Here is a 12427-nt window from a genome sequence, read left to right as displayed (position 1 = left end):
CTTAATGCTTGAGAGTAAGTCCCACATCTGAAAGACAAAAGGATGTCGCTCCCTGTCGTGGTATTTAGCCTCTAACTGAGAGAGGCCAGAGCCTGTCCACAGCTCGATCTACCCTGCGGCATCCGCACTGACCTGGCTCCAGCCGTCCACAAGAGCTGGCAGCATTGCAGGTCAGCTCTAACTTCTGTGCAGCGTGCGCAGAAGATGAGGACAGAGCTCCCTGTGTTAACAGCACAAGGCAGACCTCAGGCAAGTCCAGTTTGGCTGCAAGTTTTACCCATAGGTTTAACATGAGAGCCCTCTTGTTTTACCAGTGATCCTATGGTTAACTGAAAAAAGGGCAGCCATGAGAACCACACAGAAAAGAATTAGGAAAAAATCTTTGCTTAGTTTAAATCTTTATCTCAGTGTTCTTCACTGGGTTTCTTTTTCTTCTTTACCTTCTTGGATTTCCAGTCCCTAAAAGCTCATTTTCTATCTTTCTCCTTTTCATTTCTAGTTTGCTTTCACGCCCCTCTTCTCAGGTCTATTTTCTCTGTTTCTTCATTTTCCTGGGGAAAGCCAGCAAAGCTCCTTTTCCATTCAGTAATATTAGATAGGTAAGCAGAGCTCCCTGGCAGTCTCAGGACAGGCTTGCCACCCCCAGGCAAGCTCAGCTTTCCCTGGCCCTTGCTGTTCACATGCCCCTTTTAACACCTCTGCCTGTCCTGGTATCCTGAGGTGCAGCTGTGCTCCCTGAGCAGGACAACAGGAAAATTCTGCAGAATCTCACTCCACTTGCCTAAGATACCTTGCACTCAGCAACAGCAAGTGAAATGGAGCAGTTCTCACCTTTCCTTGGCCCTTGACCAAAGTCTCCAGGATCCTGACATTCAATGTCACTGACTAGGCAAGAGAAAAAAAAAAATGTGGAAGGTGAGAAGCACATTTGATGCTCTGCTGGAGAGCCAGTGTTTCTCAAAGGCACTCTGGCAATAGAGCTCAGGGTACTGAAAGTAGTGCAAAGGACACCACAGAACTGGACATAGATTTTCCTAGGATGCAGTAAAGTACTAAAGTCCCATTTGTGCTGCCTGAAATCAATGCCCCATGAGAGGGGGATGCTGTGCAGTATAACACCTTTGCTCTACTTTGGTTTAAAGGATTAAAAACACTTTCATCACGGATGAAAGAAAATACCACCTGAGAAAGACAGGTATTAGAGCATGAAATACCACCTGGGACAAATATGCTGTCCGGGACAGTGGCATTAAGTGGATAGACTGTATATTTCTTAACCAGACGAAAGACTTCTTCAACATCTTTTCACAGTGGTTTCAGGAAGAGAATCCGTGTGAAGTTTTCCATGTACTTCAATGGACATTGGCTCAGACACTGACAGGCGTTAATATTATACTGTGTATTCTTCTGACCAGCTGAAACATATGCTACATTCCATGGATCTCTTCCCAAATAAACTTCAAATTTCTAAAACTGACCTACCCAGCTTGACAAGGGCCCAGTATAGAAATAAAGCACTTAGTCTTAATGATCACTGTTCTGAAGAGGGCCTGAAAAGAGTGTGCATCTCCCCTGAAACAGCTGAACATACTTATTTCACAGAAAAACTTGTGATTAACCCAAGCTATGGAAACAATTACATGGTAGGTAATAGGGTCCAATTCAGATAAACTACCTTACATATCAGCTTTCTTGATGACCTGGTAGAGAAATGATGTTTCATCTCTTTCAAAAGCTACGGAATCAATAATATTATGACTAGAATAAACAACAACTCTTATCTCAGTTTATGCAGTACATATTCAGAGCTTATTTGTGATCTAAGTTGTTTTCTGATATCTGATTAAATATTGAAACACATCAGGTCTCACTTGAAGATGACCCAGGGCATCAAACCAGCATGTGATTTTAACTAGAGCAAAGACTATTCTTTGGTAAATCAAAACAGTTCTTTTCTATACAACTGTTAAAAGTTCTTGAGGAAAAAGAGAAAAGAGTACCAGAAAAAATACCCTGCTGTATTTGTGATGAATTAGTATTTTCAGCAATTTTCTCTTCTCTTCTAGGAATTCACTCCTGTCCTCTCTCCCTTTTTTTTTTTCAGTAAAGATTTCAGATACTATGAGAGACACTGTTAAGTGTTTCCAAGGGTAATTAATACCAGCTAAAATATTAGGAGATAAATGTTACACTGTTGCCTGCAAAGCAAGAAATTCAGCAATCATAATTCCTCCGTTTAATGCTGCAATGTATAGTCATTTGGATGGTAAGCTCTGAACACGCCTTCTGTTCCTACATCATGAGGGCATGAAAATCCTTATTAATCCAGATCAGAAAAACAGAATGATGCTGAACAGGAAGGGGCAGGAAGAGACAGATGGACATTGGCTGATTTGTACTCTTAGCAGAAAAAAATACAATGCATTCCCAGACTATGTACTTCCAGGTACAATTAATAAGATGCTAATTCTGACAAAAATATTTTATGGTACAAAACTGCTACAGGTCCTGGTACCAGACGAGGGCAGGTGGAGTGTATGAGCTAGTCTTCTAATTTCTCTGTTTAGGAACTGAATAGATAGGATGAAAAGATAGTAAACATTTTACCAAAATATATGAAAATATATACCTGGATGATACATTGATTTGTTTGACAGGTTTGTCTTTTATCTGCACATTTTAAAGCACGCTGTAAAACGAAATACAAAATACTATTTCTGAGGAATAATTTTAGATGTTCTAGGGTATTGATAAGAGAAATTTAACTTACATTAGGAGTTTGCATTTATTCTTTGCAGACCTGTCTTTTCTATCCAGTTTCCTTCCTGCCTTATCAGGTAGGGAAGCCAGAGCCTGTCCGCAACAGCAGTGGAGTAAGCAGTCCACAGGGTTGTGCCACATCATTTGATAGAGGAGAGAATATCTTACTAATCAAGACTGTAAGAGTAAAATAAGGATCTTAGCCCTTCTGAGATGGTAGGCTCATGTATCGACAGCTCGTTTTTAAAAAAAATAAACATTATCAAAATGTTATCAAAAACATTATCAAAATGTTATCAAAACCATTATCATTGAGATAAAGATATCACATTGTTTACAGTTGCATATTAGCCTACAATATCAGTTTTGTTTTTTTTTTTTTTTAGGGGGAGAAAAGGGAAGAGATTATTTGATTTCTACTTTTCTCTAAGGATGACAGCCTATCACAAGGGAACACAGTACTGCAATTTAACAAGTTACTGTTCCTCAACTGATCTTCCATAACTGCCATACACTGAAGCAGAATGAAGCATCTACAACCACCACAACACAGTAAGAGCCAGAACACCAGCATGTGAGCTATGGTCAGTGCTATGGGATTATCTACTCACATGACTCATTCCAGGCAACTGTTCGATTCCTTGCTTATTTGTGAGTAGCAAAATAAGTGAGTTAGTAGGATCTCCCCCCTAACCCTAGATAGGTTCGGCTGGCACACCTGGAAGGAGTGGCTCACAACTGCTGCAGCATGGGTGGACAGAATGGGACTTCTAACAAAGCCCCAGTTGAGCAGGATGAGACTTGCAATCTGTGGTGATGATCCTAAGACAGGCACAGCAGTCAAGTGATAAACTAAATCTGCCATAATGCAGCGTGTAATTGCCCCTGGAGTATTTGAGCATATTATACAGAAGCATAAATGGCGTTTTAACTTTAAAGAAGGATGACTTTTTTTTTTAAAGCAGTCTCTTTAGAGCCTCACACTGATAGGTATTGGTTAGTCCTGATGTGACAGATTGAGATCACTGGGAGTCAAGCATTCCATGTACTGCACAAAAACAACAGCCATAATGCCAGCTTTAGAGGGACATCTTTCAGACACTGTGGATATGTAGTCGTTTCCTTATCTCCAGGGATTTAAAGATACCAGAAACGTGGGATTTCCCCAGTACCAGGTGGTAGGGATAATTTTTCCACCAGTGACCCCAAACGACTAGCCCTTTTTTCTTTTCTAAACACGATTCTGGACACAAAGGTGGCAGGCACTGAAATAATAAGCCAACAGAGTATTTCTTTCTGTCTGACCCTTAACAATCCTACATCCCGTCAAATGAATTAAATGAAATACCTCCTCTGACATCCTGCTGGACATGGCCACTTGTCACATGGTTCACAACATTCGGAGGAGCTTGGCCTACACCAGAGTTATGTCAGACTGTCAACAGTCAGACGTATATCCTGCAGGATCTACAGCAGCGCCTAGCAACCATCAGAGTAGGCACAAGTGGAGAGGAGAGCTGCGATACTCAGAGTATGCAGAAAATTAGCATCGTGGCACATTCAGCAGCAGATTTCTGCATTAGAGTCTGATTTTTTTATGCTATTCTCAAATACGAGTGTTAAAACTAAAAGGGTATGGGGAAAATTAATCTTGGTTTAAAGAAATGTTACCCACATCTAAAACAAGCAGCAACATTTCTTTAAGGATCAAAGAAAACTTTATACAGCATTTCTCTGTCAAAAGTCTTGGCAGTGTGAAAAAAGAGGGAGTGTGAGACATCTTTCCCACGAACACATACCAGCAAACGTGATCATGGGTATTTTGTATATAATACACAGCAGCACTGGTGACAGGCGCTTGTGGCTAGCAGTATCATATGGCATGGATGCCTGCAGTAAGCAGTTCTGTGGTTTATAGGAGTAAAAAGGAAAGTTTACGTGTTTCAGTTTCTTCTTAGCAATGGAAGCATGCCAGATTGTGAATGGACAGCAGATTACTTACATGGACAGCAGACTACATGCTGTGTGCACTACTGCTCTCTGACTCTCTTCTCCCCATCCATTCTCCTCACAGACATTCATTTTCAAGAGTTTTGAGGAAGGCATCTCATGAATCACAGTTTTTGCAGAATGAACCGTTATATCAGATATCTTTGTAAGAGGTGCACTAGAAAGAGTAAAATAGCATTTCTGCAATACTCACCATCCAAGATGCTCACATCATCACACAAACCAAAAAGGGCTTGTCCTCTCACCATGAAGCAAGTATGAGACATTAAATACGTGCTCTGCATTTACGTTTCTATGCTACTCTTGTAAGAAATAGATGTCTTCGACCAAATGTAAATGCAATGCCAAAGATATTAACATAATTATTAATTTAATAAAATAAATAAATAATCAAGGAGTTCAGCTATTTAAGAGCACTTGTGCTTGAAAGGAATCACAGCACAGATGGCACAAAACAAAGAGCTCACTCCTGCTCCAATTAAAAGCTGAACTCTGACTCACATAATTGCAGACAGAATCACTACCAGGTACATTGACAGAAGATCATTTTCAGCTCATATGGATTTTTGAAGTGCTTGATATAGCTAAGTCACATATCTGACTTACACAGCTGAACTGGAAACACTGACTCTCTTCTTGACTATGAAAATACTCTCCTGCATCTTCACTGAAATACACACAGAATTCAGGTCAAGTAATTTCTAGAAATGAAACAACCTTTTAGTACTTTCACATCTAAATGAGGCATGACTTTTTAAGATGAGAAAACAGATAAATCTTTATAATGTATTGGATCCATTGAAGCATTTTTGCCTTTTGGTGGGTGTTTGCATGTATTTACTGGGATTGATCATACAAATTTATTTCTATTTAAGTAAATGCTGCAATCTACTGTTTATATGCAGAAAAGGAAACGCACTGGGAACAAGCTAGAATTTTATCACTGGCACTACAGGAAAGGGTGCAAGGCAATTTGCAACAATAGTAGTTCTTTGCTCATAAAATACAGCATAGCAGTACTTGTAACATCACATCGTATTTGCTAGGGTTAAAGATAGGCAAAGACAGTTCAGAGAGGAACAGATTGCTAAAGAGCAAGAGGGAACAGGAGGGGGTGAAAAATGGCCATGCTCTTACTGCTTTCTTTGCCAATAACAGAGCCCTGAAAATCAGGCTGGCTCCTGCTGCTGCAGGAATTACAGACTATCTGGGAATGGGGTGGGAGCTGTTATTCCCAGCAGCAACAGCAAACACTCGCTCTTCCCCAGCAGCACCAGAAGCTGGGAGCCTCTTCCCTCCAGCCCCGATCCTATCCCTTCCCCACCCGTAGGAAAATTTTAAATCTGTTTTCAGTACTAAGAAGCTAGGTCTGATGTTTGCCACAAAGAAATACAAATAAAAGTTTGAAAGGTATTTCACACAGGACCACTTCTTAGCTGAGCAGGATTTAAACCAGCATCCCAGAGATGAAATTATTTTATTGCAACAGCAGTAACTTTCAACATGGTTTCTACTATGTCACACAGAAAGACAGCCTCTGTTCTGAGGAATGATTCAAGGTATAAAAAGAAAACCCAACAGATGGATAAAATAGTGTGACCAAATTAGTCAACATAAAAAGGACTGCGTAAGTTTTTTTTCTCATGACGCACATAAGGCATTTCCAGTTTTGAAATGTGTTCTGAAGCACTTGGAGGGAACTCCTGTGTTACTCATTAATGGTAAAGCAAGGAAAAGGGGATACTTCACATCACAATGATGGATGAAGGTGTTGCTTTTAAGAAATTAATCAGGTTGTACTCGGGCATTTGAGAACCTCTTCATTCTACTATTTGTGCTGAGCTGCAGCTCTTTAGCATCTCCTTTGTAAGCTCCAGGACACTGAAAATCAAAAAGCAAAGAAAAAAATGAAATCTTTTGACATACCTTGGTTTGCAGTCTTTAAATGCTCTGGTGTTACACTCAGCGTTTGTTTGCTTAACTAGCATTTACAACATAAGCCCACCAGTGCTCTTGTTAAATTTTATTCTGTCAAAATTGTAGTATCCCCTCAACAGTTAATGGCAACATTCATTTAGCTGGAGGTTATCACAGCAGTTGTGGAATAAAATCTTATCAATGGACTGGAACAAACAAAATACAGCTTAATACCAACAACACGCTCAAAATAAAATGCACTAATGGATTGGTGTTGCGTGGAGTTTTAAATATACGTTTGTTAAGGCTGGCCTTACAGTAAAGATGAGATAAAATGTTTTCCCCTTGATTAGGGTCAAAGATAGTCTAAGAGAGGTACATAAAATACATAAAAGTTATTCAAAAATTGTTATCTCTGTATTCAAAGCAGGAAGTGGATCTCTCAGTCCTTCACACTGTTGTGTAACTGCTAAGCCACCACCATTGCAGATGAACTGTGTCTCTATTATAAAGATACTTCCAACTGAAAATAAAACTTACCACTAGCTTAACAATGATAGATTCAGGAAAGCACACACAGCATGAACACAGCACACAACCAGATGCTGAAGCCACTCAAACAGGGAGCACCTGAAAAACAAAGCTTTATGCCTTAGTGTTGCGACACAGTTCAGACTAGTGCAGTCTTACCTAAGCCAGAGGAGCAGCAAAATCCAACATTTCAATCCTCCCAGTTAGATTCAGCAGCTCTAAAGATGATACAATTCAGAATGGTCAACCTCAGTTTAACATACACAGCTCTGAAAAGAAGCATTCCATAGGGGTAGTATATGACAAGTATACTGGGAATAACGAATGAGGAGCTTAAGAACTCAGGTGATCTTTACCCAGGAAACTCCTCCTTTTGGCACATCTACAGGGGAAACGTGTCATGTGCATGAGAGATCTGGGCTGAGAGCACAATTCAGCTGCTTCCAGGAAGACCTGCTCTAATTCCTGCAAGGGCGTCAGAGTAATTTAGCCACCTTTACTGCTATTTTAGCACCTCAGCATCCTTGTCTTTTCTTCGCAGCTTCTCTCTCACTGGTGGCAGTGGAAAGAACAATGTTTGCTGTCTGACAGTGATAATTTCTCAAAACTGGCTTGACTGTGTAAAATATCACTAAATGTAAAATGTCCATTAATACACTTGCCAACATAACTTGCCCAGTATAAATTACAATATGGAGAAGTAATAAGTTAAACTGCTGAAGCCTAGGTACTAATAGGCATTCATTCCAAATAGGATGAGAACAGAAGAAAAAACTGCTCCAGGGGCCCAAGGTAAAGTCTGGGTAAAGGTGCTAATCCACCCCAGTGTTACCTCCTTTCCCACTTGCAGCTCTGCAAACCAGGTTCTGCTGCAGATAAAGGCTGTGATCTGAAGGTCCAGAGATGGAGGGACCTGCTCTAAATTATTTAGGCAAAGAATACGGGAACAAAGAAGGGAAAGATCACTGCTTCGAACTACATTCTATACAAGCTAGTGCTTAGCACAATGTGATGCGCTAGCCAGCTGACTTATCTTCCTCCATTATCTCTTGCTGTGGGTAAATCCAATACCATCCTTGCTGCTCCTCTTGGTCAGGTGCATGATTGGAAGCCTGAGTTAAAAAGTTGATTAGAAAATTCACTCTAGTCTACTCTCAGAAGATGTGAATGATCCTGGTGGGTGCTGAGATACCTGTCCCAGTTGTGCACCAGTGTCCTCCCTTCTAAGCAGGAGAGGGGAGTGGCTGCACTCACCACCTGGAGCTGGGGTCTGCCCCACTGGGGGTGCACAAGCTGTGGTGGGTGCCTCTGGGGTGCTTGTCCTGGCTCCATCCAGCGCCAGCTGAAGGCTCTGGAGCTGTGATACAGTCAGATGCTTACGTTGAGATCCTGTAACCATGGCAGCATTTTCAGGGCCCAGGTTTGCTATTTGTTCTGGGGACAATGCCTGGGAGGAAAAAAAGGCAGAAAGTCATTTAAGCTACTGACAGGCTAGTGGCTCCAACACAGGTAAGGAATCACTGTTTTGCCTTTGGAATGAGGGGAAACAGCCTTCAACATTGTGTTTCTACAGAATAGCTCAACAGAGCTTAGAAAAACCTTTTTGTTCATTTACTTCACTGGCTACTTGTCCATCTTACACCCTCGTCTTTGCTGCTTGGGTCTGAAAGCTTGAGAGGCTTTCTGTGCCAACACTATATTGGACACTGCTTCAATATGTAACTGGAGTTTAATTTTCCAGGCACTTTTCTGATTTGCTCAAAGACTGATGACGCTGTGCATCCTCCTGTGTTTTCATTTGTTTCCTCTTACATCTGCTCCCAAGCAAACTCTCTCGAACCTATGTTCGACCTTTGATTTGAGTTATCAGTAGAGCAGTGAGATAAAAAAGTAATATGCTTCAATCTCATTATTCATTTTCCTCTTTTAGACTGCAAATCTTCCAACTTTGGTCATATTAAAACTTGTGTTTAAAAAGGAACATGGAAATCATAATTTTACAGTATTTGTATCACACAGAAATTAACCAGTCTGTAAAGCCTACATGTATTGGTCATGCTGGATGGCTTGGATTCCAGCTAACAATCTGCAGTCACAAGAATTGCAGCCCTCCTGTACAACGTGCTGTCTGTGCTGCAACAGTTCTGCATCCTAGTTCTACTTTATCTTTGTAAGGGACTATATTCCCCTTCCAAGTAGGTCAGACAATGGAATAAACCCTTCCCAGTTTTTCATTATCTAGCAAATGGTGTACTCTTTTAAAACTAGTAAGCTCAAATAAATGCCTGTCAGTCCAGAAATGTTAAGATAAGCCACTTTAAAACTAAATTAAGGTCCATAATACAATGTAATTTTTCATAAATCAAAAGCTGAATAATATATGCAGCCCTATACAAGATCTGTGTAAACACAAATTCTGCTTTGAATCTTTCAAATGCAGAAAACTGGTCTGGGAAGGTTTCCTGTTATTTGTTAAGCACATTTTGTAGTATCATTACTATTCTTACTAACAAAAATGTATGCTATTTGAAAGAAATTCTACAAGATGATGTAGACCCTCAGCTCTGCCTATTTTCCAGAGAGATAGTTTGACTAAGGACATCTCAAGCTTATCTAAACTGTTGGTGGTACTGTGCAGAACAGTGTTCAAGGAGTTTTTCTCATTTATGGAACCTGACACAGTTAACTATCTGTTTAGCTCATCTGTCCATAAGTATATTGCTTGCCCAGGCATCTGACAGAGACCAGCCTAGGCAGAACATTAATCTTGTCACTAAGTCAAATAACGTCTGGGGCAATGATCTCAAGATCCATGTTCTAATTTCTGGTCCACATTCAGAACAGGTTTAATTAGATGTAATTCCTTTCTGATCTGTATCTGCTTATACAATCTGTTTCTCAGAGCCAACTCTGGAGAATGGTGCCAGATTTTAAGATAATAAAAAGGCTCTTAGGTAGTCAAGCAGAGAAATGTGTAACTGTGATAGCATCTCTGCAAATGTTAATAAACAGAAGAAAGCTCAGATCTGAATACAGTGTCAGAAGAAGGAGTCCTTTCTGTGCTTTCTGACCCTAGATCTTTTCTTTTCCCTTGGGACACATTTGAGGGAAAAAAAAAAAAGCTTGTTTAACATATTTTATGTTCATCACAAATACAGATGATATAGTTGAAAGTTAATGTTTCAGATCTTTGACAGTCTCTCACTTAACTGACCACAGAAAAATTCTTGCTGAAACCCCAAGCCAAACCATAAATCAGTGTGTTGCAGTTCATTCATAAGAGAGTAAAAATTATATACATTTGGTTTCTTCTTCATTAATAAAGCTCTTACTTGGAAAATTTCACCAGGTATGTGGCTTATTGCTATTGGCTGGAAATATGGCATCAGGTTTTTATCAAAAGCTTTCAATTCATCCTCATTCAAACCACCTGCAAAGGTAATACATTTTTTATAAGACTGACTTTTAAGCTAACAAGTTTTAAGCTCTTGCACAAAATATCTAATAAATGTATTTCTTCAATGTTTCATAAAAAAATACCAGTTCTTTTTTTTGTTTTCTCTTTCATTATATTCAAATATTAGAAATAATCTGACCTTAGCTATCGGTATGGAACCTACACTACCCAAGGGACCACTAAATACCTCTTTTGCTTCTAAGAGAGACAGTTGAGGGGAGATATGTTTAAATCTATAAAATCTATAAAAATACAAGCAGTGTTATTCAGGAATGCTTCTTGACAGCTTCTTCTGATACAAGAAGTCTTAGGGAGCATTAAGTGAAATTATTGGAAAGCTTTAAAAAAAAGTGCAATGGGAGGCACCTTATGGAATCTACCACGGCTTTTCCTTAGCACTAAAGAAATCGCTGAACATCCATCCCTGCAGATGACTCCTCCCTGGAAGAAATATATTTTGCCAGTCTAAAAAAACGCATCACTACATGAACCTGTCTCCTACTGCTCAGTAATACTGCTTCACAACTATTACCATCTGCAGTCTGAAGTTTGTTACCTGCTATAGTACCAATCTCCTGTAACACAGAGCCATTCCAGCTAGTTGCAGATCCAAACACAGACTCTGCCATCTTCTTAAACTGCCTCAGAACAGGGGTGCTACACAGCAACAGGCCAATTCTTGCAACAGCAGCACTGCAAAAGGCAACAAGGTTAATATGACATACTGCAATCACATGCAATATTAAAAGTGCTTGGAACATACTTAGTCTGCAGTAGCAAGACTGTAAACCTCTTTTTCAGTTAAAAATATATGTACAAATGCTGCATACAAAAGTTTAATGCTTTGAGCAAAAGCCCAAGTTTCTCAGTGCAATATTTGAATGGTGAGATATAAATGGCAGAGAAAATCTAAAATGGACTATATTTAAAACAGCTACTGTATGCTTTCCACAATATCTATTGCCTTTCTTAAAGCATCTTAAGTGCAAACTAAAAGAGGCCTTTAGGCTCTGGAAATCTCAAAGGAAAACAAACTGCATTTTGTCAACAGAAATACTAATACATATTTCATAAGTATCGAATGTAGTACCTGAATTCAACACTCCTTATGGACATGATTTCTGTGGAGTTCAGAGCACAGAGAATAGCTCCTAATCCAACTAAATCAAAGCTTTTTAATGCACTCATTGTCTGGCCAGAGTCTTCTAGAAAACTGTGCAAAATAGATCTTGCCTGCAAAAATAATAAGATATTAGGCATGAACAGAGTGAACTTAATTGAAGGTTTTGTTACTAGAAGCTCAAAGTCTTACTGGAAGCTATGGAGTGTTACAATGGAGCCTCCCCAACATATTTAAATGGAGTTTTGCATGGTCTTCAGGACAGGCACTGGCACCACCTCCATGAGGCATCTAAGCAGAGCATGGTTACATGGCCACTTCCGAAATGAAAGCAAGTTAAAAGAATTCAGTGTGTCTTCTGCTGAGTCACAAGGGACCACTTCACCAGAAGAAATGTGCATTGAAATGCCTAACAGAACTGCCCAATTCAATTAAATTGTTAGACAGAAATGCAAATTACTCAAGGGAATCAACATGAAATTTTTAGGTTTTCTAATATCAGGTTGTCCTGCCTTATTTAAGTGTCACATATAGATGGTGACCTGTGTTTAGGACTAAGATTCAGATGTGAATGGGATGTAGGTGCCAAAATGTCTTTGCCAGCCCTCATTTGCAGGGGTCAAGGCTGAAGA

General features: G+C 39.7%; 1 protein-coding gene across 1 annotated transcript in view; it reads right to left on the bottom strand.

Annotated features, from left to right (window-relative positions):
* Nucleotides 1–7229: 7229 nt before the first annotated feature.
* The window catches only part of OTOA (otoancorin), a gene marked incomplete at its 3' end in the record, with an annotated part of 36042 nt that continues 30844 nt past the window's right edge, over nucleotides 7230–12427 (bottom strand). Inside the window, 6 exon segments of the mRNA XM_080556245.1 lie at nucleotides 7230–7264; nucleotides 7267–7317; nucleotides 8473–8665; nucleotides 10551–10648; nucleotides 11232–11368; nucleotides 11766–11908. Of these exon segments, the coding sequence (XP_080412371.1) occupies nucleotides 7230–7264; nucleotides 7267–7317; nucleotides 8473–8665; nucleotides 10551–10648; nucleotides 11232–11368; nucleotides 11766–11908 (657 nt within the window).

The sequence above is a fragment of the Anser brachyrhynchus genome, assembly GCF_964034855.1.
Source record: "Anser brachyrhynchus genome assembly, chromosome: 15".
NCBI lineage: Eukaryota > Metazoa > Chordata > Aves > Anseriformes > Anatidae > Anser > Anser brachyrhynchus.
The sequence above is the reverse complement of the archived record's forward strand: the minus strand, read 5'-3'. Positions and strand labels throughout refer to the sequence as shown.